Raw genomic sequence first — 25307 nt, 5'->3', positions numbered from 1 at the left:
GGCTCAACAACTGTTTACACTCCTGTGCCAGAGGGTACAAGCAGGACATAGCTCCAGCATTCTGCAAAGGACCTTCCAGAAAGTCAAACTGTTCCGTAACTATGAAACACATAGCCAGATGCCATGGAAAGGTTACAGTTTGCGAGCACATGCTGCAAAGCCAGGGAGACGAAGTGGAAGAAGTAGAAGGAGCGGGCTTGGCATCCAAGCTCAATTCCTGTAAGGACTCAGCAAACAGATCAAGCAGTGCTGCAAATTTAAACAAGCGTTACAAAGCAGATCCTCTCTTGGTTCTGGAGCCCCTAAGGGATCTGCGGATCCAGCATCCAAACCCAGATCCCCAAACTGGGCAGTGCAGCACCATCAAATAAATTATCAGCGAGGTCCAGATCTGCCACTGGAGCCCCCTGAACTGACTGTGAAGGAATGGACGGAGTGGGTGCAGACACTGAAATCCCCTGAGGAGAGCCTGTCAGTCTGCGAATGCATTGGGGGGAAGGCGCAGAAGAACACCCAGCAGCCGACAACCTGTATTGGAACTCAGACCATAAAAATCTCATGAACTCTGAGAAGGTATCAGGACCCTGGGGCATAGAGTCACCCTTAGATGACACAGACTTGCATTTCTTAGGCTGCGGAGGCTCCGTCTCACGGCTGGCCACCACCGCAGAACTAAGCCCTGAAAGCAAAGGCGTCCGCCCCGAAAAGCTAGCTGAGTATGTTAGGACCTGCTTCCTCAAAGGAGAGGCTGACCCAGAAGTTACTGCCCCTCCCCCAACTGCACCACATATCACATGGCGCAAAGACGCTCCAAAAGTGGCAAATTTGCACAAATTTGGCATGAATCCACACCAAGAGACCCTGAGGACTCCATTCCAGCAGTTTTCACTTCAAAAATTTGAAGTTTGAAAGAGCAGGGAGAAGTTGAAACCCCCCCCACACACACTAAAAGTCCAAAATGGCCACCGGACCCAAATTTGCACCAAAAATGGCACTTCCCAAACTCAATAAATTACAAAAATAGGATTTTTCGGGTGGAGGAACACAGAGGATCAAGAGAACCCCCAGAAAGCCCCTCTAAAATGAAGTTAGAAAATTGTTGTTGGAGCCTGCCAGCTCCTCTTGCTCACAAACACTGGACACACAAGCTGCTCCTGCTTTCTAGTCCCGATTAAGAGCCAGAGTCAGAATTCACTACCACACTGCCGGAAAAGCTGTCTTCAAGCTGATCTTTGGGCTGCTGGTCAGACTCCACTGTCTGACTATGCCTCCACCCCTGCGGACCGACTGTGGACCAGGACGAGCGGAGGAACGAAAATGCAGCCGGCGTGCAGCGGAATACTGCTGAGCAGTGTTCCCGCTAAGGTGCGCTGGCCTGCGCTCGCGCACAAAATATTACATTGCAGCGCAAAGTTTCTCTTCACAGCGCACACACGCGTCGCAAAGGTAAGGGGAGGTAAGGTAAGGGGACGCATTGGGGGGATTGCACTTCCCCACAATTGCCATGCTTCGGTTCCTCTTCTTCCTTCCTTCCCCCCCCCCCCCCCCCGCGGGACCCTGCGGCACCATCAACTCTTCCTCCCTCTAATGTCGGCCCTGCAGCTCCAGACTTCCTCGCACCTTCTCCCCTCCCCCTTTGGATCGCTATTATTTTAAATGTTATAGCCGCGGAGCTGTATCCATCAGTGGAGATGTCTAACCTCGGCCTGCCCCGGAACTCTTACTGCAACAGTGACTTCCTGTTCCTGCCTAGACGGGCGGCTGCTGCAGTAAGAGTTCCGGGGCAGGCCGAGGTTAGACATCTCCACTGATGGATACAGCTCCGCGGCTATAACATTTAAAATAATAGCGATCCAAAGGGGGAGGGGAGAAGGTGCGAGGAAGTCTGGAGCTGCAGGGCCGACATTAGAGGGAGTAAGAGTTGATGGTGCCGCAGGGTCCCGCGGGGGGGGGGGGGGAGGAAGGAAGGAAGAAGAGGAACCGAAGCAAGGCAATTGTGGGGAAGTGCAGAGCTGCAGGGAAGAGTGTTGCGGTACCCAGCTGGAGGGAGAAGGAAGATGAGGGAGGGAATTAAAGGAGATGCCAGGGCTTGGAGCATAGGAGGAAGGTATGCCAGTCTAAGGGAAAAGGAAGGGGGAGATGTGAGAGCATGGAGGGGGAGCGAAAGATGGAAGAAAGGAAAGGAGAGAGATGCCAGAGAATCAGGGAAGGGGAGATACCAGACTATGAGGAGAGGTGTGGGAGAGGGAAGGCGAGGAGAGAGATGCCAGACCAATGGGGTGAAAGGAGAGATGGAAGGGGGAGGCATACAGTTTCTGGAAGGGGCATAGAAGGAGAGAAGATGCCATATAGGGGAAGAGAGACGGCAGACAGTGAATGGAAGGAAGAGAGTTACAAGAAGATGAGGAAAGGAGAAACCACAGAAGACAAAGGTAGAAAAAAATTTCTATTTATTTATTGCTTTAGGAGACATGTGTCACTGTTTCTGTGAAGCATTGTATGCAGAGTCCAGCTTCTTGCTGGTTCAATTTAACCTTTGTCTATGTATTTTTATTTTATCCCCCCTTTTACAAAACTGTAAAGCGTTTTTAGCACCAGCCTTGGTGGTAGCAGCTCTGATGCTCAGAATTTTATGAGCATCAGAGCTGTTACCTCCGTAGCTAAAATCCACACTACAGTTTTGTAAAAGAGGGAGGGGTTAGTTTGTGATTACATATTCCTTACTAGGCGAAGGTGTTTTCTGTGTTCTGTGTGTTCGAAAGACATGGTTTTCTGTTAGGATTGACGGTGTAGGATTGATCTGTGCTGGTCTGGCTTGTTTAGTTTTACAATGGGTGTATTGATGTACTGCTCACTGCAATATGTAAGATGCTGCCTTTTCCTAGGTACTCATGTGTGACGTGTGGTTTGTTACTAAAAATCATGTTTTTCTTACAGATGGGGGGGGGTGCCAAAAAATGATGGGCCCCGGATGTTACATATGCTAGGTACGCCACTGTATGTAAAGATACCAGAAAGCTGGCGTAGCAAAAACTTCTAAGTTTTGAGTATTTAACCCTCCCACAATCTCACGGGCACTCGTTTCAAGTTTATTGAGATTTTGATTTAAACGCAATATCAAATATTTTCAATGCGTATAACAAAAATAAATTTGGGGAAATAAATAAAACCATTTGAACCAGTGTTCCCGCTAAGCTGCGCTGGCGTGCGCTGGCGCACAAAATATTACATCGCAGCACACACGTTTCTCGTCACAGCGCACGATCGGAAGAGGCGTACGGCAGATGGCAGGGCGGCGAGAGGAGAATCGGGCGAGTTGGCTCATAACTTGCTGGCGCCCGATATTTTTGGCTAACGGTGAAAAAAGTTTGCTCACAACACCCGCCCGCTTAGAGGGAACACTGCTGCTGAGCCCCCAAAACGTGCCAAACAGTCTGCGCTTGACCCCTCGCTTAACAGGGAGTGAGACCAAGTCAGGGACGGCCCTGAGATCCAAGGAAGACTAGCAGACTGGCTAACTGGTACCCCGAAAGGATTGGCCTGTCAGCTACAGACTGAAGTCTGTGAATTCTGAAGCAGGCAGTGCTTCAAATAGACTTCAAACGAGAAAGAACCACGAAAGGGGATGAAACTACGTCGAAATAAAAATAATAAATGTGGGAGAGCAGAACATAGACAACTGCAGCGATGCAAGCAGAAGAGAAAGACTGATGGGAGGAGCTAAGCTAGCCTGTGAAGTACTCTAGAGGCAGAGTGAAAAAGCTGAAATGGATTTCTTTTGCAGCCCATGCGGGTAAAGGGAAATAACCCTACGGTCTAGAACAGGGGTGGGCAACTCTGGTCCTTGAGGGTCGGAATCCAGTCAGGTTTTCAGGATTTCCCCAATGAACATGCACTGCATGCAAATAGATCTCACGCATATTCATTGGGGAAATCCTGAAAACCCGACTGGATTCCAGCCCTCGAGGACTGGAGTTGCCCATCCCTGGTCTAGAATGTCTCACCTATTGCACTGGAAGAAAATGTTATAATGCCCTTGTATCGCTCTATGGCAGGGGTGTCAAAGTCCCTCTGGGACCCAACTGGATTGCTGTCCTCCAGGAGGGACTTTGACACCCCTGCTCTATGGTATGGCTGTACCTTGAATTACATTACATTACATTAGTGATTTCTATTCCGCCTGTGCCTTGCGGTTCTAAGTGGATTACAATTAGAAGATATCTGGACATATCCAGGAGAGTTACATAACAAGGAGGAGCTTAACATCACATTCTGGTTACAAAACAGAATTACATAACGTTGAAGGAAATAGGTTTCTGGTTATAGATAGTGGTTACTTGGTTGAGGTTTCAGAAATTTTGAGATGTTGGGGATGTATGTCAGCAGGTTACAGTACTTAATGGATGTGAACCGCCTAGAACTTTTTGGGGGTGTGGCGGTATACAAGAATAAATTATTATTATTACTTTAGAGGAAGGTTGCAGTACTTTAGAAGTTACAGTACTATAAAGGGGAGCTGGAGCGATAGGAGGGGATTAGATTGATGGGATGTGTTTTTTGAATAGAAGTGTTTTGATTTCTTTTTGGAACATTTTAATGTCTGTTGTTTTGATCTTCAGCTTGGAGATGGCGGGGTCAAGTTTCGTTGCCTGTGCCTGTGTAGTTCTGATCGCCATATTTCAAAAAAGATATAGCGGAATTACAAAAGGTACAGAGAAGGGCAGCAAAAATGATTAAAGGGATGGGACGACTTCCCTATAAAAGGCTAAAGTAGCTAGGGCTCTTCAGCTTGGAGAAGAGATGGTTCAGGTGTGATATGATAAGAGGTCTATAAAATAATGAGTGGAGTGGAAAGGGTAGATGTGAACCGCTTGTTCACTCTTTCCAAAAATACTAGGACTAGGGGGCATGCGATGAAGCTACTGAGCAGTACATTTAAACAAACCGGAGAAAATATTTCTTCCCACAACGTGTAATTAAACTCTGGAATTCATTGCTGGAGAATGTGGTGAAATCAGTTAGCTTAGCGGGGTTTAAAAAAGGTTTGGATAATTTCCTAAAAGAGAAGTTCATAGGCCATTATTGAGATGACTTGGGGAAATCCACTGCTAATTCCTAGGAAAAGCAGCATAGAATCTGTCTTGCTACTTGTGATCTAGCTAGGTGCTTGGGACCTGGGTTGGCCACTGTTGGAAACAGGATACTGGGTTTGATGGACCTTCGGTCTGTCCCAGTATGGCAATTCTTATGTTCTTATTTGAAAACTTTAGTATAAGTCATTGCATCAGTATGAAGCAGTCATGTGACCTAGATGAATCATTGCTTTTACTAAAGTATAAAATTTGTGCTGTAAAGTGGTATAATAAATATTAATAAACTGTAAACCAGGGGTGCCCAACTCCGGCCCTCGAGGGCCGTTATCCAGTTGGGGTTTTCAGGATTTCTCCAGTGAATTTGCAAGAGATCTATTTGCCTGCACTGATTCCACTGTATGCAATTGATCGCATGCATATTCATTTGAGAAATCCTGAAAACCTGACCTGGCGAGGGCCGCAGTTGGGCACCCCTGCTGTAAATCATATTGAATTGTTTTTTGACCTGTTGCTTTCTAATCCCCCCAGACACATTTTCAGATGTTTAAAGGCCTTCTTATTGAAGAAGGCTATGTTTTTCATTCCTGCTAATGTGCAGAGGTTACTCTTTACCTTACCATGCTAGTCTTCCTAGGTAAATTACTACAAATGCTTCTAAATTTTAAAAAAGTAATAATTTTTGTCTAGTAACCTGTGTTAGGGTGAGTTTGTTGCTTTCCTCTAGAAACTGCTTTAAAGAAACAACCTCACTTCCAGGTGAACCAACTTTTGTCTTTTGGTATCCTTTACTCTCTCCTGTTTCATGCATTTTCCCTGGAAGCATAGGACTAGATTTAGTGCTCCTTTTCAGACGCTGGTCAAAATACTGGATAGGACTGCTGCTGCTGCTACTCGACCACATGTCATGATCTGGAAGAAGATTAAATTCTCCGCTGCTATGGCTTTGTGGCCTACTTTTGTCATTAACTCCATCTGCTTTGAAAAAGAGAATTATTAAGAATTTGGTGAAAAAGCAATAAATTAGACAATGTCAAAGATGATTTTACAATCTATCTGGAGAATCAGGTACACGTTATATAATAATGCTTATAAGAAATCCATATATAATGAGGTTCACTATGATATCAACTGTCTCATTGATTTAGATGAAATAATGTTAGAAATCAATTAGAGTTATCTTCCATTTTCTTTCAAATTAATAGCTTTCTATGAATTATAATCTATATTTTTTAATTTTATGGTAACAGACTATGAAGTTTAAACACACAAGGTCATCATATTTTAGGGCTCCTTTTACAAAGGTGTGCTAGGACCTTAACGCGTGAAATAGCGCACATTAAATTCCCAAGCGCACTAGCCACTACTGCCTCCTTTTTAGGAGGCGGTAGATTTTTGGCTACCGCGTGGTAATTTTGTACGTGCGCTAAAAACCCTAACAAGCCACATGTCACACATGAGTACCTAGGAAAAGGCAGCATCTTCCATACTGCAGTGAGCAGTACAACATCAATACACCCATTGTAAAACTAAACAAGCCAGACTAGTACAGATCAGTCCTAACAAAAAAACCATGTCTTTTGAACACAAAGAACACAGAAAACACCTTCGCCTAGTATGGAATATGTAATCACAAACTAACCCCTCCCTCTTTTACAAAACTGTAGTGTGGATTTTAGCAAAAACAGTGACACATGTCTAATAAAGCAATAAATAAATAGAAAAAAATTTTCTACCTTTGTCTTCTGTGGTTTCTGCTCTCCTCATCTTCTTGTAACTCTCTTCCTTCCATCCACTGTCTGCTATCTCTCTTCCCCTATATGGCATCTTCTCTCCTTCTATGCCCCTTCCAGAAACTGTATGCGTCCCCCTTCCATCTCTCCTTTCACCCCATGGTCTGGCATCACTCTCCTCTCCTTCCCTCTCCCACACCTTTCCTCTGCAATCCCTTTCCCTTTTTTCCTTTTCAATTTATTTTCTGCATCTGTCTAGATTACCGTATTTTCACGCAAATAACACGCACCCGTATAAAACGCGCACACGGATATAGCGCGCAGAAATCACGATGATTTGCACAAAAACTTTGATATACCGCGCTCACGGGTATACCGCGCATGCTGCCCGACGCTCCTTTCGCCCGCCCTGACTTTCCGTGCGCTGTCCCGACTCTCCGTTCAACCCCCCCTGACTTCCGTGCACTGTCCCCCCTTGAAGGTCTGTCCCCATCCTGAAAGCCTGATGCCCCCCCCCGACGTCCGATACATCCCCCCCCCCCCCCCCCGAAGGACCGCCGACTCCCCAACAATATCGGGCCAGGAGGGAGCCCAAATCCTCCTGGCCACGGCGACCCCCTAACCCCACCCCGCACTACATTACGGGCAGGAGGGATCCCAGGCCCTCCTGCCCTCGACGCAAACCCCCCTCCCCCCCAAGAACCTCCGACCGCCCCCCAGCCGACCCGCGATCCCCCTGGCAACCCCCACGACCCCCCCACCCCCCTTCCCCGTACCTTTGGTAGTTGGGCCAGAAGGGAGCCCAAACCCTCCTGGCCACGGCGACCCCCTAACCCCACCCCGCACTACATTACGGGCAGGAGGGATCCCAGGCCCTCCTGCCCTCGACGCAAACCCCCCTCCCCCCCAAGAACCTCCGACCGCCCCCCAGCCGACCCGCGATCCCCCTGGCGACCCCCACGACCCCCCCACCCCCCTTCCCCGTACCTTTAGTAGTTGGCCGGACAGACGGGAGCCAAACCCGCCTGTCCGGCAGGCAGCCAACGAAGGAATGAGGCCGGATTGGCCCATCCATCCTAAAGCTCCGCCTACTGGTGGGGCCTAAGGCGCGTGGGCCAATCAGAATAGGCCCTGGAGCCTTAGGTCCCACCTGGGGGCGCGGCCTGAGGCACATGGTCGGGTTGGGCCCATGTGCCTCAGGCCGCGCCCCCAGGTGGGACCTAAGGCTCCAGGGCCTATTCTGATTGGCCCACGCGCCTTAGGCCCCACCAGTAGGCGGAGCTTTAGGATGGATGGGCCAATCCGGCCTCATTCCTTCGTTGGCTGCCTGCCGGACAGGCGGGTTTGGCTCCCGTCTGTCCGGCCAACTACTAAAGGTACGGGGAAGGGGGGTGGGGGGGTCGTGGGGGTCGCCAGGGGGATCGCGGGTCGGCTGGGGGGCGGTCGGAGGTTCTTGGGGGGGAGGGGGGGTTTGCGTCGAGGGCAGGAGGGCCTGGGATCCCTCCTGCCCGTAATGTAGTAAGGGGGTGGGGTTAGGGGGTCGCCGTGGCCAGGAGGGTTTGGGCTCCCTTCTGGCCCGATATTGTCGGGAAGTCGGCGGTCGTTCGGGGTGGGGGTGCGAGTGGTCCTGCCGGGGGGGGGGGATGTATCGGACGTCGGGGAGTCGGCCGGGCAAGAGGGCTTGGGCTCCCTCTTGCTCCGATCGTGGATGCGGGTGTGGGTGGGAGCGCGTGCGAGCGGTCGTTCGGGGTGGGGGTGCGAGTGGTCCTGCCGGGGGGGGGGGGATGTATCGGACGTCGGGGAGTCGGCCGGGCAAGAGGGCTTGGGCTCCCTCTTGCTCCGATCGTGGATGCGGGTGCGGGTGGGAGCGCGTGCGAGCGGTCGTTCGGGGTGGGGGTGCGAGCGGTCCTGCTGGGGGGGTGAATCGGGCGTCGGGCGGGGTGGGAACTATGTTTTAAAACTTTGGTATACCGCGCTCACGCATATAACGCGCGAGGGGTATGCGCGGTAGGTAAAAACGCGTATAACGCGCGCGTTATATGCGTGAAAATACGGTACATTCTTACTACCCTCTCATCAATGTCCTTTTTTACTGTCTACCTAAAGCTTGCTCCTCTTTCCCTCACCCCTCCAGTGTTTCCCTAACTCAATCCTTTTCTCCCCATCATGTGCCCTCCTTTTATTTATCCCCTCCTTCCATCATGTACCCTCTTTCTCCAACCCTTCCATCTAGTACCTTCTCCTCTCTCTGTCCACTTCCATCCAGCGTCTGCTCCCCTCTTTCTCTCCTCCCATTTCCTTCCTGCATTTTCTCCCTTCTCTCTCCCATTTGCACTTCCATCCAGCATAGGCTCCCCATTACCATCCAATGTCTGCCCTTTCTCTCGCCATCCACCCCTCTTCAATCAGCATCTGCCCCCTTTCTTTCCCTCCAATATCCTTCCCCATTATGTCTCTCCCCTTTCTCTGTACATCAATTCTATCAGCACCACCCTTCCATACCACCCTGCCCCCTTTCTTTCCCTCCACCACTCTTCCATTCCAGCAATCCTGCTCCTTTCTCTCCCTTCATGCAGCAGGGTCCCACGATGACTGTAGCTGCTGGCTACCAGTCCACCCCACTCCGACGTACTTGCTCTGGAGCAGACTCAGCAGCCGCATGCTGGAAGGTCCCGCGATGACTCGTCTGCTGGCTCTGCTCCGGAAGAAGTAAGTTACGTCGGAGGGGGTGGACCTGCAAGGAGTTGTGGCAAAGTCTTGTAATGACTGCGTCTGCCAGGTCCACCCCCTCCAACGTAACTTACTTCATCTGGAGCAGAGGCGGTAGACGAGTCATCACGGGACCTTCCTGCACCTCAGCGCGGCTGCCGACTCTGCTGCAGAGAAAGTAAGTCAGAGGTAACGTGACCATTTATTTTTTTCATCACAAGGGGACGTCTATTAATTGACTGTGTATCCTTTCTTTCATTTCTTTCTTTCTGCACTCAGGCCCAACAATTGTCCCTTTCTGTTCCCTCCCTCCTTCCTTCCCATGTCCTTAGTGCCCCCAGTGCCTCCGTCCTGTGTTCTTAGTGCCTCCTTCTCATGTCCTTAGTGACTCCGTCCTGTGTCCATAGTGTCCCCAGTGCCTCTGTCTTGTGTCCTTAGTGCCCCAGTGCCTCCGTCCTGTGTCCATGGTGCCCCCAGTGCCTCCGTCCTGTGTCCATGGTGCCCCCAATGCCTCCTTCCCGTGTCCATAGTGCCCCCAGTGCCTCCTTCCCGTGTCCATGGTGCCTCCAGTGCCTCCGTCCCGTGTCCATGGTGCCCCCAATGCCTCCTTCCAGTGTCCATAGTGCCCCAGTGCCTCCTTCCCGTGTCCATGGTGCCTCCAGTGCCTCTGTCCCGTGTCCATGGTGCCCCCAGTGCCTCCGTCCCGTGTCCATGGTGCCCCCAGTGCCTCCTTCCTGTGTCTATAATGCCCCCAGTGCCCCTTTCCCGTGTCCTTAGTGCCCCCAGTGCCTCCTTATGTCCCCCCACTACCTTCCAGATTTTGTCTACCCCCAAAGCCAGCCTGCCTACCTACCTATCTCCCTCCCTCCCTGTTGCGCTAAAGCCATCTAGCTTGCCTGCCTACATCCTTCCCTCCCTGCCGCGGAAAAAAAATGCGCCTCTCCCCTTCCTTTCCCCCAGTCTGCACTGCTGCAATCTTACCTCCCACCGCCGACAAGAAGTCTTTCCGACGTCAATTATGACGTCGGAGAGGACGTTCCGGGCCAGCCAATCACTGGGGTGGGGGAAGTTGGTCGGCTCGGCGTTTCTGAATTGGGAAACAAGTAGAATGCGAAGGCAACCTGATCGCGATCGACCTTTTGAGTACACCTGCTCTAGACATTCATAGGGTGCTCTAGCTAGCAATGTAGGACCAGATTAAGACTTCATGCTGAAAAAGGCTGTTGCACTGAAGGACAGAGGCGCAAAGTGCCCTTCAAAAACCTGGCCACATCTGGATGTGTGACTATGGTGCTCTTATTAACCTTAGGCTCAAAATACAAGAGCCACATAATTTGAACTTTCAGGGAGCCAACCACTAGGCCTTTTTCCAGTCCTTCCTGTAGGAAGGCAAGCACTACAGATATTGAGGCTGAGTTTGGATCCTCACTCTAAGCTCACCAAACTTGTAAATACTTCCAGGCTTTCACATAATCGCTTTCTTTCTTCATCTTAGAAGGGTGGAAACCACTTTGTCTGAATAGCCTTTGCGCTAGTGCCGGGTGCTCAAGAGCCATGCTGTAAGACCAAAATGTTCCGGATCCTGCAGGGCAATTGTGCCCTGCGTGAGCAGTCACAAATGACATGGGAGTTTGAGAACTTGGTCCCATTGCAGGCAGACTAGGTTTGCATAACATGGTTGCCTTGGCCAGTCTGGTGCTACTAGACTTACTAGCCCTTAGTGCGTCATGATCCTGCGTAGAAATCTGCCTATCATGTGCCATGGAGGAAAGACGTAAAGAAGTCCTGCCGTTGTCCAAAGTTGCAATAGGGCATTTCCTGGCTCTTATCTTCAACTGAAGAACCGAGCTGCCTTCTTGTTGTCCGCTGATCAAAAGTTGGGTGTCCCCACCAACTCTCATTGCAGGTGAAGGCTTCCTGAGACAGTTACACTTCCCGGGATCCAGGGTCTTCTGGCTGAGGAAATCTGCTTGCATTGTCCACTCCTGCCACATGTGCTGCCGAGAGCACCTTGAGTTGGGACCTCTGGCCATCGAAACAGCATCTGGGCTGCCAAGTGTAGAGGAGTATTCTTGATGCCCCCCCTGGCAACTGACATAGGCTACCACCATTGCGTTGTTTGAGAAAATTCATACCGCTTTGCTCTACAGCATGTTCCTGAATGCCTGAAGCACCAGATGGATGGCTTGATGTTCCAAGTGGTTGATCGACCACTTCCTCTGAGAAGTGGACCAGCGTTCCTGAACTGGACACCCTTCGCCATGTGCCCCCTGACTGTATAGACTGGCATCTGTTGTCAGAGTCACCCATGAAGAGATGCGAAAAGGAACTCTGGTGAGAGACTGGGGTTCCAACCACCAGACTAGACTGCGATGAGATTCCACTGTTCAAGGTAGCTGCTGCTACAGCCCATCCTTCTGGGGACACCATTGGGAATAGAGTGTATCCTGGAACGGATGCAAGTGCACCCTTGCCCAGAGGACCACATCCATGGTTGCAACCATTGATCCAAACACCTGCAAATAATTCCAGGCCATCAGAACTCACTCTGAAACTCCCGTATCTGACTCAGGAGCTTCTCTGCAGGCTTCTAGGAGGAACACCTTGTTCTCCTTTGTGTTGAAATGGACTCCCAAATACTCCAAGATGTGCATTGGCTCCAGGTGGCTTTTCCTAAAGTTGACTTGCCTAAAGTTTACCATCCAGCCCAGCTTCTGTAGTAGCTGAATCACTCTTTCCTCACCATTCTGCCTTCAGTTTCAGACTGGGCTCTTATCAGCCAGTCGTCCAGATATGTAATATACCTGCTTTGTGCTGGTGTGCCACAACCACAACCATCACTTTGGTGAAGGTGCATGACATTATGACTAGCCCAAAGGGTAATGCCGTGAACTGGAAGTGTTGCTCCAGTACTTGGAAATGCAAGAAATTCCTGTGCTCCAGAAAAATGGGAATGTGCAGATAGACCTCTGTCAAATTTAATGAGGCAAGAAATTCTCCAGGAGCCACTGAAGCAATTACCATCCTCACAGTCTCCATCAGGAAACATGGTATCTTGAGGGCCGCATTTACTGCCTTGAGGACTTGAATTGGCCTCCAGTCTTCTGAGCCTCTCTTGAGCACTATGAAGTATATAAGTATCTGCTGGAGCCCAAGTCTTCCTCTGTCATGGGCTCTATGGCTTCCAGATCCAGTAGCCTTCGCACTGTTGCTCAGATTCTGATGTTTTTTCCTGCATTCCAGTCGAAGATTCCAGAAAGAGGTCCAGGTGGGGATGAAAAAATATGAGCTTGTATCCCTCTTGTATAATGTCCAGCACCCAAGGGTCTGTAGTGATCTCTGTCCATACTCCCCAATAGGCTGATAACCTCCCTTCAATGCGTGGAGGCTCGGCTGATGGCTTTGGCGTCATAACTGCTTCTTGGGAGCTGTTGCAGAGTGGGATCCTGAAGACTGGGTGTGCCTGGCCCTTCTGAATTTTTCTCTCGAGATTTAAAATGAAATCTGGCCCAAAGGCCCTCCCAAAAACTGGTGATATTGTCTTGAGGTCTGAAAATTACTGAACCCTGACTTCCTAGGAATCTGAGGTCTGTTGTCTGGTAAGGTCTTCGGCTTGCGATCCTGCACACTGCTCATAAGATCATCCAGATCTTTCCCAAAGAATAAATGTCCCTTAAATAGTAATTTACTCAAGGTTGCCTTGGAGGAGGAGTCACCCCTCGCCTACTGTCTGATTCATAGCGGAAATAGAATAAGCAGACATTTTGCTCGCAACTCTGAAAAGATCATACAAAGCATCAGCTACATAATCTACTGCCGACATTAGAAACTGGTGATCCCTCCTGGCCATTGCCTCTGGATCATGGCACAACTTAGAATGGTAAGCATGGGTGACTAAAGACAATGCTGCAGATGCTTTTAAACCTGAGACCATGGCTTTGAAGAGTTTATTATGAACAAAATCCAGCATGTGGTCCTGGGCATCCTTTAATACCACTCCACCTTTACTGGGAAAGGAGATATGTTTGGTAACCTGCGCCACCAATGAATTCACTTTTGATGAAACAAAGAGCAGGTTAAATTCAGCATCCATTGCTTTGCCATGGCTTTAGCCACTCAAAGGGGCCCCTCCAGGACCTCCCATTGTAATGTCTTGATGAAAGAGGAAACATAAGGTCTGCTGCTCATAAGAGAGCACTATGGAGTCTCTGTTTAATTCCTGTAGGGATACCATGATCACCTCCAAAAGCGCTGAGGATTTAAACAGCCTGTGCACTGTCAGGTCCTCTCCAAGATCAAGGGCCTCCATCAGATCCGGATCCGGCCCCCCCTGGAGATGAAGCAGGATCTCCTGCTACAGAGGACCCCAACTGGAATAGTAAAGGCACTGACATAGGGCCCTCTTTGTCCCAGTCTTCCTTAGACTGGACTGCATATGGCACTGTTGCTGGGGAATTGCACTCTTCGGGGGAGTAATCCCTGGCGCCTGCATGGCCATGATCCCTAATGGTTTCATGCAGCCCTTGTTAATCATTTACGCTTCAAATATCATATTGATGAATTCAGGGAGAAGAAACCCCTGTCCAGGATGTCCAGACGGCCCCTATGGACGCTCATGAGCTCCTTTCTGGGGTTTTGCAGCAGCGGCATAGCTGCGCTTCACCGGGAATGCACTTGCACTGCTCCCTGGCTTGAACCTGGACTTTTTTCCTGGCCATCGCACCATGTCAGCACAAACACCCCCCCCCCCTGGAGGGACTAGAGGAGGCTAAGTCAGAGTCTCCCTCCCTCCCCCTATGCGCTGTGCAGCACTTGGGACACAGACGATCCTCAGAAAGCCATCTAGTGTAAATCGGGCATGAATCCAATGAATTTTGCCTAAGGAATCCAGCACACCTGTTTTTGATCAAAATTGAGATATTTTGAGGCAGAGAGGCTTTTAATTTCAAATTGGGAAATCCAAGATTGTCACTGCAGCAGTAATTTTAGCACCAAAAATGGCCTGGGGAAGCTACACTGTGGATTAAAAATTAGCAAATTTAGGATTTTAGAGATGGGGTTACCTAACTCTAACCCCAGAACCTAAAAAGTTGATTTTAAAGAACCCTCTTCTCCCCAACTGTGTTTTCTAGGCTGTCAGCCTGTTACTCACTGTGATATACTGTGTGCTGGGAGCTGCAAGTGTGGAAGCTGCAAACAGCTTACAAGGAGAACTTTTGCCTCAAAAAGCCTTGAATCTGGACTGCTTGTGTCATCTGATTGCCTCTTGGGCCCAACAAATTTGTCTGAGATCTGAGGGGGAGGGGAGGGGAGGAAAGTAGTTGGTCCCAATCCTGGAAAAACCACTATGGAGCCACTCCGCCTGCACTCAAGCCCATTGCAGACGAACCTGGGGTGAGTTTTGCTCCCAAGGGAATGGTCCCTGAGCCCCTGAACTGTTAGTGCAGGCTGTCCAAGTAGGTGCACTGCAAAGCAGTCTGCCCCTTGCATGCAGCCCTCAACCTGAAAGTGTACACTCTCCCACAGTCAGAGCTGTCCCAAAAGAGGGATCCTCTGCAGTACTGAAAAGCCTTGCAAACGGTTAGCAAAAAAGAGCCAATTTAAATGAAAAGAAACATGAACAGAAAAGACAAGCTCCTACCATCTCACTTGTTGAGAGACAACTGAGGAATTGGAGGACAGCCCAGAAGAATGGGAGATGGAGCAAAAGAATACTAGTGAAGCTCCCTACAAGAATTCTTGCAAGAAGGGATTGACTACCACACGTTCAGGAATGGAGTGTCTGTTGCACTAGAAACTACCATTTGAAAAAAGGGGATACCAGCTTACTGTTAATGATGTTACAATGACACAAACTTTTGTAAATTAATTTGCTAGATTTAAACTTCTTGGGTTACCATATCTGGGGAGGCTTATCACAAGTTTTACTCAAAGCAGCAAACAATCATCAAATTCAAAGAAGCATTGATGATGATTTGGGACAACTTGCTACAGGGACCAATTGATAAGGCTGCTAAGAACTTCCCAAAGCAACTGAAGGCCTGTGTTAAAGCTGGGAATGGACACTTTGGGCCAGATTCTATAAACGGCGCCACTTGGCACATTTGTTAATCAACTGCTAGGCACCATTTGTAGAAACGTGCCTAACTCAACTTAGGCACCAATATGCCTAGGAGCAGGTATATTAGGCCAGGGTTTTCTTGGCCTAATTTGCTGGCACCTAAGGCAATCCACAACCAAGCTCTGTCCCTAACCATGCGTACTTTTTGGGTAGGCACATTCATGTGGATGCCTACATGGCACCTACTAAGTTAGGTGCCTAGACAAAAATAAATGTTTTAAATGGTTTTTAATGATGCTGTTCAATTAATAGTGCCAATTGAACCAATAAAAAAATTATTAGGTGCCTAGATCAGCTAGGCTCATTGATCTAGGTGCCTAACGGTAGGTGCATTCACAGTGACTGCAAAATTCTGACACACTGTTAATTGTTATCGTTTAAATGCTATTTTACTGTGTTTTAGTTTCAACATTTTTAATGCACAAAAATCGCTAGGTAGTAACGCTAAAATGTCAGTAATATCAACACAGCTTTAAGATAATTAAATGTTTAATAATAATACATAAGTATGATGATTAATAAGTACCGTATACAGTATTTCTCATTGAAATTCAAAGTGGTTGCGGAGAAAACTGCAAAAAGCTGTAGAGGGTCACTTTTTTTTTTGCCTCATCCACTTATTTTGATATTGATATATTTTCTAATACCTCATCTGAAGAAGGTGGTTCTATTTTTGTGTTATCTAGGGACAGCAGGCAGATATAACGTCATCCACGGAGCCTTGGTACAGATAGCTGCTAAAGTGTGCGTACACTTTAAGAACTGTAGAAAGTCCCGACTGACCACACTGCGCATGCATGTGTGCTTTCCCGCCCGACGTAGGTGCATGGCTCCTCAGTTCAGTAAGCTAGCTAAGAAGCCAACCAGGGGAGGTGGGTAGGTTGTGAGAATATCTGCCTGCTGTCCCTGGATAACATCTGTTACGGTAACTGTGTTTTATCCCAGGACAAACAGGCAGCATATTCTCACATATGGGTGATCTCCAAGCTAACCAGAATGGAATAGTGGGAGAGCTGGCCTTTAAGAAAATAAGTTTTGCAATACTGCTTGGCTGAAGCGCCCATCCCATCTGGAATCAGATTCCAGACAATAATGTGAAGTGAAGGTATGAACCAAGGGCCAAGTAGCAGCTTTGCAGATTTCATTAATATGAGTAGAGCGGAGAAAAGCTACTGAAGCTGCCTTAGCTTGAACTTTATGGGCTGTGATCCAACTCTCAAGTAGCAGCCCAGCCTGAGCATAACAAAAAGAGATGCAAGCAGCCAACCAATTGGAGAGCGTTCTCTTGAAAACAGGATGTCCCAACTTGTTTGGATTGAATGAGACAAAAAGCTGGGAAGATGATCTATGTGGGGGCCCACCTGGGAAGTAGAGATCATCATACAGTTTGGTTCGATATAATAGCCAAAGAGGAGGATGGCCGTACAAAACTCAAAGTCCTGGATTTCAAACGTGCAGACTTTAGTAGCATGGGAGAGTACCTGAAGAAAGAGCTGATTGGATGGGAAGACATAAGGGAAGTGGAAAAACAGTGGTCCAAGTTGAAAGGTGCAATAAATAGAGCTACTGACCTTTATGTGAAGAAAAAAAATAAAAACAAGAAAAAAAGGAAACCGATATGGTTCTCCAAACTAGTGGTGAAAAAAATAAAGGCAAAAGAATTAGTATTTGTGAAATATAAAAAAAAACTGAAGAAGAGGAGTACAGAAAGAAATTTAGGATGAAACTGAAAGAAGTCAAGAAAGAGATACAACTGGCGAAAGCGCAAGCGGAAGAGCAAATGGCTACAAATATAAGAACATAAGCAGTGCCTCTGCTGGGTCAGACTAGGGGGTCCATCCTGCCCAGCAGTCCGTTCAAGCGGCGGCCTATCAGGTTCAGGACCTGTATAATGATCTCTATCTATACCCTTCTATCCCTTTTTTCTTCTATCTATCTATACCCTTCTATCCCTTTTTTCTTCAGGAATTCATCCAATCCCTTCTTGAACCCTGATACCGTACCCTGTCCTATTACACCCTCTGGAAGCGCATTCCAGGCATCCACCACCCTTTGGGTGAAGAACTTCCTAGCATTGGTTCTGAATCTGTCCCCTCTTAATTTTTCCGAATGCCATCTCGTTCTTGTAGTTTCTGAAAGTTTGAAGAATCTGTCCCTCTCTACTTTCTCTATACCCTTCATGGTCTTGTATAATAATAATAATAATAACTTTATTCTTATATACCGCCAACAATCTTGCGACTTCTAGGCAGTTTACAGCAAAGAATATTGCAATGTACATCTGATAGTAACAGCATTAATGATAATAACAACAGTTATGTACTGTAGGGTCGTGAAGTACCTTGCGGTTTGCACAGGGTTGGAAGTTAGTGATTGGGGTTAACAGTTTACAAGAACAGATTTGGGGAGTGATTACGAAGGGGGTTATTGTCCTTGTTCGTTGCCTAGGTATTTTGTGAACAGGTATGTTTTCAGGTGTTTCCTGAATTCTCCATAGTTGTTTGTGTGTGTAATTAGTTTATCTAAGTCTTTGCCCCATAAGGCTGCTTGATAGGATAGAAGTTGTTGATGGTATCTCTTATATTTGCATCCTCTGGCTGGTGGGGAGACGAATTTCAGGTGTAATCTTCTCTCATGTCTGTTGGTTGGGTATGAGAAGAGGTCTGTTATGTATTTAGGGGCTAGACCTGATAGTACTTTGAAGCATAGACATCCCAGCTTGAACTTCGTGCGTGCCTCCATTGGTAGCCAGTGCAGGAGTCGGTAGGAAGGGGTTATATGATCGGACTTCTTCAGCCCGAAAATCAGCCTGACTGCTGCATTTTGTATCAGTTGTAGTCTCTGCATTTGCTTCTGGGAAATTGCCAGGTGGGTGATGTTACAATAATCAAGGTGGCTTAATATTAGGGATTGTACCAGTATTCTGAATGCTGAAGAGTCGAAGTATGCTCTTATGGACCTAAGTTTCCAGAGAGTGAAGAACCCTTTTTTGACTAGGGAGTCCACATGGTCTTTCATAGTTAGACCTTGGACTAGTATTACCCCCAGAACCTTCATTGTTGGTTGGATGGGGTAGTTAAGATTGTTTATGCGTAATGATTTTGTCGTGATATTTGAGAGTGGCGAGGCTATAAAGAATTTAGTTTTATCTGAATTGAGTTTCAGTTTAAATTCTGAGGTCCATTGTTCCATCAGGTTTAGTGCTTGTGTTGCTGTGGGGGTGATATCGGAGGGAGAAGTATTGAATGGGATAATGATTGTGAAGTCATCCGCGTAGCTGAATACTTTTATACCCTGTTGGGCCAGCTGCATGCCTAGTGAAGATATATAGACGTTGAAGAGTAGTGGGGATAAAGGGGACCCCTGTGGAACGTCTGATGGGTTTCTCCATGTTTTAGAGAGGCTGCAGTTGAAGCGTACTTGATAGGTGCGGGATGTGAGGAATCCTCGGAACCAGTCAAGTACTTCACCTCCGATGCCGATTGCGTCTAGACATTGTAGCAATTTTTTGTGATCCACCAGGTCAAAGGCCGAGCTCATGTCAAATTGCATGATTAAGGCATTATGTCCCTTGCTGAGTAAGTTGCGTGAGTATTCTAGGGTTGCTGCGATCACCGTCTCTGTGCTAAACAGAGGTCTGAAGCCAGACTGGGTTTCATGTAGTAGCGAGAACTGATCAAGGTAGTCCATCAATTGGGTGTGTACTAAACCTTCCATTATTTTTACGAAGAATGGAATGGATGCTACCGGTCTATAGTTAGTTACTAATGATAGGGATTGTTTATGATTTTTTGGAATTGGGGTGATTATAATGTGACCGTTTTTCGTTAGGAATTTTCCGTTTTTGAAGTTATTGGTCATATTATTCCACAGTGTTAGTTTAAAGTCTAATGGCGCTGCTTTCATAATATTGGGGGGGACAGGGATCAAGGATGCAGTTTGATTTAGTATATTTGTTGTAAAGTTTTATGAAGTTGCTCCATTCTAGATCCTGAAAGGAGTTCCAGAACATATCCGCTGGTATTTCATTTGCATGTATGTTGGTTATTTGATTTCCATATGTGTTGTTTGTTGGGCAGTTGTTTCTTAGGTTCACAATTTTTGAGTTAAAGTGATGTGCTAGATCATCTGCTGTTGGAAGTTTTGTGTCGTGTTTGGATTGGATGTGGCGTGTGGTATCAAATAAATTTTTAACCAAGTTGAACAATTCGTGTGTGTTGATTCTTTTTGAGCTCGTGTCGGATGTATGTATTTTGGATGAGTAGAATGTTTTTCTTTTTTCTTTTATCAGTTGTTTGTAGTCCTTTATGTTTGATTTCCAATTATTCCGGTCTGGTATATCTCCTGTTTTATTCCAGATCCTTTCTAGTCTTCTTACCGACTGTTTCATTTTTAATAGGTCAGAGTCGAACCAGTTATTATATTTGTTTGAGTGGTTTGTTCTGTTTCGTTTAGGAGCTATTTTGTCTAGGATGGATGTGCTAGTTTTCGTCCATTGTTCCCAGAACTCATCCCCTTCGTTTATCTCCTCGCACGATTCGTAATGCGCCCAGTATTCCTCTGGGTTTATGTGTCCCCTTGTGAGATGTTCTTTTTTTATTATCTTTGGGTGAATTTTTTCTTTTGGTTGGTTCCAGATTAGGTTGAAGTAGTAGGTGAAATGATCGGACCAGATGTCGTGGTGCCCGATACCGTCGGATATAGAAATAGTGGGATTTAGAATTTCTTTTGAGGACATGGCTACCAAGTCTAACTGATGGCCTTTTTCGTGAGTTTGTGTGGATGAAGGGAGATTGTAGTTTAGTGAGGATAGGAAGTTTTTGAAATCTTTTGTGTCAGGATTGTCCTCGTTCTCTAAGTGTAGGTTTGCGTCTCCTACTATAATATTGTAGGGCAGGGTGATTGAGTTATGTAGAATGAATTCGTAGAAGTCTTCTCTGGCCTTTGACCAACATTTTGGCGGGACATAAAATAGAATACAGGTGAGGTATTCTTCTAGATCCTTGTTACTAATTTTGCATGCTAGTGTTTCTAATTGGTTGGTTGTATTGGAATCTACTAATTTAAGTTCAAGTTCTTCCTTGAGGATGACTGCCAATCCTCCCCCTCTTTTGTCTTCACGGTTTAACATGAGAATTTTGTAGTTATTTGGTATTAGGTCGTTTAGTATTGGATCCTCTTCAGATAGTAGCCATGTTTCCGTTAGAAAGAGGCAGACTAACTTCTTGTTGATGATCCAATCTTTGATTAGGAAAGCTTTGTTTCTTACTGATCTAGTGTTGAGGTAAGCGCATGGAACAGTAGTAGTTGGGATGGGTATGATGGGTGTAGTGATTTTGATGGGTTTTAATTCCCTTGTTCTTTTTTTGAAGGTACGGTGAGGTCTAGTGTTACTTGTGATTATTTTAATATGATTTACTCTTTCTTCCTGTAGGTTAGTTAGGAGTCTGATGGTTGTGTCCGGGTATTGAGTGGAGTGAAGTTTTGGGTGGAGTGATATAACGTTCCCAACGTTATTGCTTAATAAATAGATCAGTAGGATCAGTAAAAGCTTCATGTTTGCTGGTTTTGTTGTCGCAGGGCCCTTTTCAATTGTGTGTCCTCCGGCTGGATCGGGGGGGGGGGGGCCGAGCAGGGCTCCCACGCCGGTCCCGATCTGGCTGGCTTGTGTCGGGTGAGGGCGCTGGGCCCTTTTCAATTGAGTGTCCTCCGGCTGGATCGGGGGGGGGGGGGGGGGGGGGGGGGGGGGGGGGGGGGCGAGAGGGGGGGGGGGGCGGAGCAGGGCTCCCACGCCGGTCCCGATCTGGCTGGCTTGAGTCGGGTGAGGGCGCTGGGCCCTTTTCAATTGTGTGTCCTCCGGCTGGATCGGGGGGGGGGGGGGCGGAGCAGGACTCCCACGCCGGTCCCGATCTGGCTGGCTTGTGTCGGGTGAGGGTGCTGGGCCCTTTTCAATTGTGTGTCCTCCAGCTGGATCGGGGGGGGGGCGGAGCAGGGCTCCCACGCCGGTCCCGATCTGGCTGGCTTGTGTCGGGTGAGGGCGCTGGGCCCTTTTCAATTGTGTGTCCTCCGGCTGGATCGGGGGGGGGGGGGCGGAGCAGGGCTCCCACGCCGGTCCCGATCTGGCTGGCTTGTGTCGGGTGAGGGCGCTGGGCCCTTTTCAATTGTGTGTCCTCCGGCTGGATCGGGGGGGGGGGGGGGCGGAGCAGGGCTCCCACCCCGGTCCCGATCTGGCTGGCTTGTGTCGGTGAGGGCGCTGGGCCCTTTTCAATTGTGTGTCCTCCGGCTGGATCGGGGGGGGGGGGGGGGGCGGAGCAGGGCTCCCACGCCGGTCCCGATCTGGCTGGCTTGTGTCGGGTGAGGGCGCTGGGCCCTTTTCAATTGAGTGTCCTCCGGCTGGATCGGGGGGGGGGGGGGGGCGGAGCAGGGCTCCCACACCGGTCCCGATCTGGCTGGCTTGTGTCGGGTGAGGGCGCTGGGCCCTTTTTCAATTGTGTGTCCTCCGGCTGGATCGGGGGGGGGGGGGGCGGAGCAGGGCTCCCACGCCGGTCCCGATCTGACTGGCTTGTGTCGGGTGAGGGCGCTGGGCTCTTTTCAATTGTGTGTCCTCTGGCTGGATCGGGGGGGGGGGAGCGGAGCAGGGCTCCCACGCCGGTCCCGATCTGGCTGGCTTGTGTCGGGTGAGGGCGCTGGGCCCTTTTCAATTGTGTGTCCTCTGGCTGGATTGGGGGGGGGGGGGCGGAGCAGGGCTCCCACGCCGGTCCCGATCTGGCTGGCTTGTGTCGGGTGAGGGCGCTGGGCCCTTTTTTTTTGTATGTCCCCTCTGAGTCTCCGCTTTTCCAGGGAAAAGAACCCCAATTTCTCTAATCTTTCAGCATATGAAAGGTTTTCCATACCTCTTATCAATCGCGTTGCTCTTTTCTGAACCCTCTCGAGTATCGCCATATCCTTCTTAAGGTACGGCGACCAATATTGGACGCAGTACTCCAGATGCAGGCGTACCATCGTCCGATACAACAGCAGGATGACCTCTTTCGTTCTGGTTGTATTACCTTTCTTAATAATACCTAGCATTCTATTCGCCTTCTTAGAGGCCGCTGCATACTGTGCCGACGGCTTCATTGTCTTTTCCACTATTACCCCCAAGTCCTTTTCTTGAGTACTTTCACCCATTACCAGCCCTCCCATCGTATAGCTGTACTTCAGGTTTCTTTTCCCTACATGCAAGACTTTACATTTCTCTACATTAAACTTCATCTGCCATCTCGTCGCCCACTCTTCTAGTTTGTTTCAGGTCCCTTTGTAAATCCTCACAGTCCCCTTTAGTTCCAACTCCACTAAATAGTTTGGTGTCATCTGCAAATTTTATTACTTCGCACTTTGTTCCTGTTTCTAGATCGTTTATAAATATATTGAACAGCAGCAGTCCAAGTACCGACCCATGCGGAACACCGCTCGTGACCCTCCTCCAGTCAGAGTAGTGGCCCTTCACTCCTACCCTTTGCTTCTTACCTGCCAACCAATTTTTGATCCTTCTATGAACGTCTCCTTCCACCCCATGGTTCTTCAATTTCCGTAGTAGGCGTTCATGGGGTACCTTGTCAAAGGCCTTTTGGAAATCCAAGTATATGATGTCTATGGGGTCCCATTTGTCCATTTGTTTCATTCCTTCGAAGTGCAATAAGTTCATTAGGCACGATCTCCCCGTGCAGAAGCCATGCTGGCTTGATTTCATCAGTTTGTTTCTATCTAGATGTTCATCAATGCTCTTTTATCAGTGCTTCCGCTATTTTCCCCGGAACCGAGGTCAAACTTACCAGTCTATAGTTTCCCAGGTCACCACACTTAACTTTCTGGGTTTTGTGAGTCAGCTGCTTGTCCTAGATGCATGGCCCCTGAAGCGGGCTTGAGACATATGTTCTGGACTTGCCCTGATATTCGGATCCTTTTGGAACGCCATTTTCTTTTTGTAGAGCACATTTGGAACCTTACCATTCAACGCTCTCCTTTGTTCTTATTTAGAGCTGTTCCCCATTATTACCCTCGTCAAAGGGGGCTGCCGCTTTCCTCAAGTGGCCAGTCCTTATTGCCTTGAAATATACTGCTGAAATGGCTTGAGAGTGAGGCGCCAGATTACTCCATCTGGCAGTGCAGGATGATTACCCTCCTGATGTGGGAACGAAGAGATGTGACAGACTTTTCTTCTCCCCCAGGACGCGTCTTTCAACGCACCTGGGAACCCTTTTGGACTACCATGACTCCCTTGGCTTGCAGCCGATTGCTTAACTGTTGATTTCCTGTTTATCTGTATCACGATGTTACAGTTGGTATGCCTGTATAATTTTGTATTATATCTTTGCCTATGTTGGTGTTGTACATGGAAGGAGGACCTGGGGGGGAGGTATTGGGGGGGGGGACTTGTTTGGGGGGAGGGATGGTCACATAGGGGGGGAGTTGGTTGGGGGGTTTTTTATACAACAAAATTTGAGCTAAGTTTGTGTTCCCTCTTGTGTATATGCTTGATTTTCTTATATTTGAATATAAGTAAGGGAGACAAAACTTTTTTTAGGTATATTAGGAGGAAGACAAAAAATGGAATTACGAGACTGAAAAAAGGTACGAACCGCTATGTGAAGAGTGTTGAGGAAAAAGCAAATGAACTAAACAAATACTTCTGTTCGGTGTTCACAGAAGAAAACCACGGAGAAGGACCGCAATTGGTCAGCAAAGTTATGCCTAAGAATAGAATGGATACTGCACCATTCATGGAAGAAAGTGTTTATTAACAACTTGAAAAACTGAAGGTGGACAAAGCTATGGGACTAGACGAGATCCATTCCAGGATATTGAGGGAGCTCCGAGAGGTTCTGGCAGGTCCTATTAAATATTTGTTCAACAAATCTTTGGAGATGGGAGTGGTTCCTGAGGAATGGAGAAGAGCAGATGTGGTCCCTATTCACAAAAGTGGTCGTAGAGATGAAGCGGAAACTACAGGCCAGTAAGCCTCACTTTGGTTATTGGAGAAATAATGGAAGCATTGCTGAAAAAAAGGATAATGAAATTCCTAGAATCAAATGGGTTACAGGATCTGAGGTAACATGGTTTTACTAAAGGTAAATCATGCCAAACAAATCTGATTGAATTTTTTGATTGGGTGACCAGAGAATTGGATCAAGGGCATATGCTAGATGTAATTTATTTAGATTTCAGCAGTGCCTTTGACACGGTTCCTCATAGAAGGCTCTTGAACAAACTTTATGGGTTGAAGTTAGGACCCAAAGTGGTGAACTAGATTAGAAACTGGAAGACAGACAGACGCTAGAGGGTGGTGGTTAATGGAATTCGCTTGGAGGAGGAAAAGGTGAGTAGTGGAGTCCCTCTGGGATTGGTGCTGGGGCTGATACTGTTTAATATGTTAGTGAGCTACATTGCTGAAGGGTTAGAAGGAAAAGTTTGCCTTTTTGCAGATGATACCAAGATTCGTAACAGAGTAGACACCAAGGAGGGAGTGAAAAACATGAAAAAGGATCTGCAAAAGTTAGAGGAATGGTCTAATATCTGGCAACTAAAATTCAATGCAAAGAAGTAGAGAGTAATGCATTTAGGGATTAGAAATCAGAAGGAGCTGTGTATGTTGGGAGGTGAGAGGCTGATATG

General features: G+C 47.9%; 1 protein-coding gene across 4 annotated transcripts in view; it reads right to left on the bottom strand.

The window, feature by feature from the left end:
- CCDC88A (coiled-coil domain containing 88A) overlaps positions 1-25307 on the bottom strand; it is a 612058-nt gene that overhangs the window by 67479 nt on the left and 519272 nt on the right. For 3 of the 4 annotated variants that reach the window (XM_033936818.1, XM_033936822.1, XM_033936821.1), the window contains one exon: positions 5785-6068. In XM_033936818.1, coding sequence (XP_033792709.1) covers positions 5785-6068 — 284 coding nt within the window. The remainder of the gene's footprint in view (positions 1-5784; positions 6069-25307) is intronic. The other variant, XM_033936819.1, reaches the window with a different exon arrangement.

The sequence above is a fragment of the Geotrypetes seraphini genome, chromosome 3, assembly GCF_902459505.1.
Source record: "Geotrypetes seraphini chromosome 3, aGeoSer1.1, whole genome shotgun sequence".
Taxonomy (NCBI): Eukaryota; Metazoa; Chordata; class Amphibia; order Gymnophiona; family Dermophiidae; genus Geotrypetes; species Geotrypetes seraphini.
The sequence above is the reverse complement of the archived record's forward strand: the minus strand, read 5'-3'. Positions and strand labels throughout refer to the sequence as shown.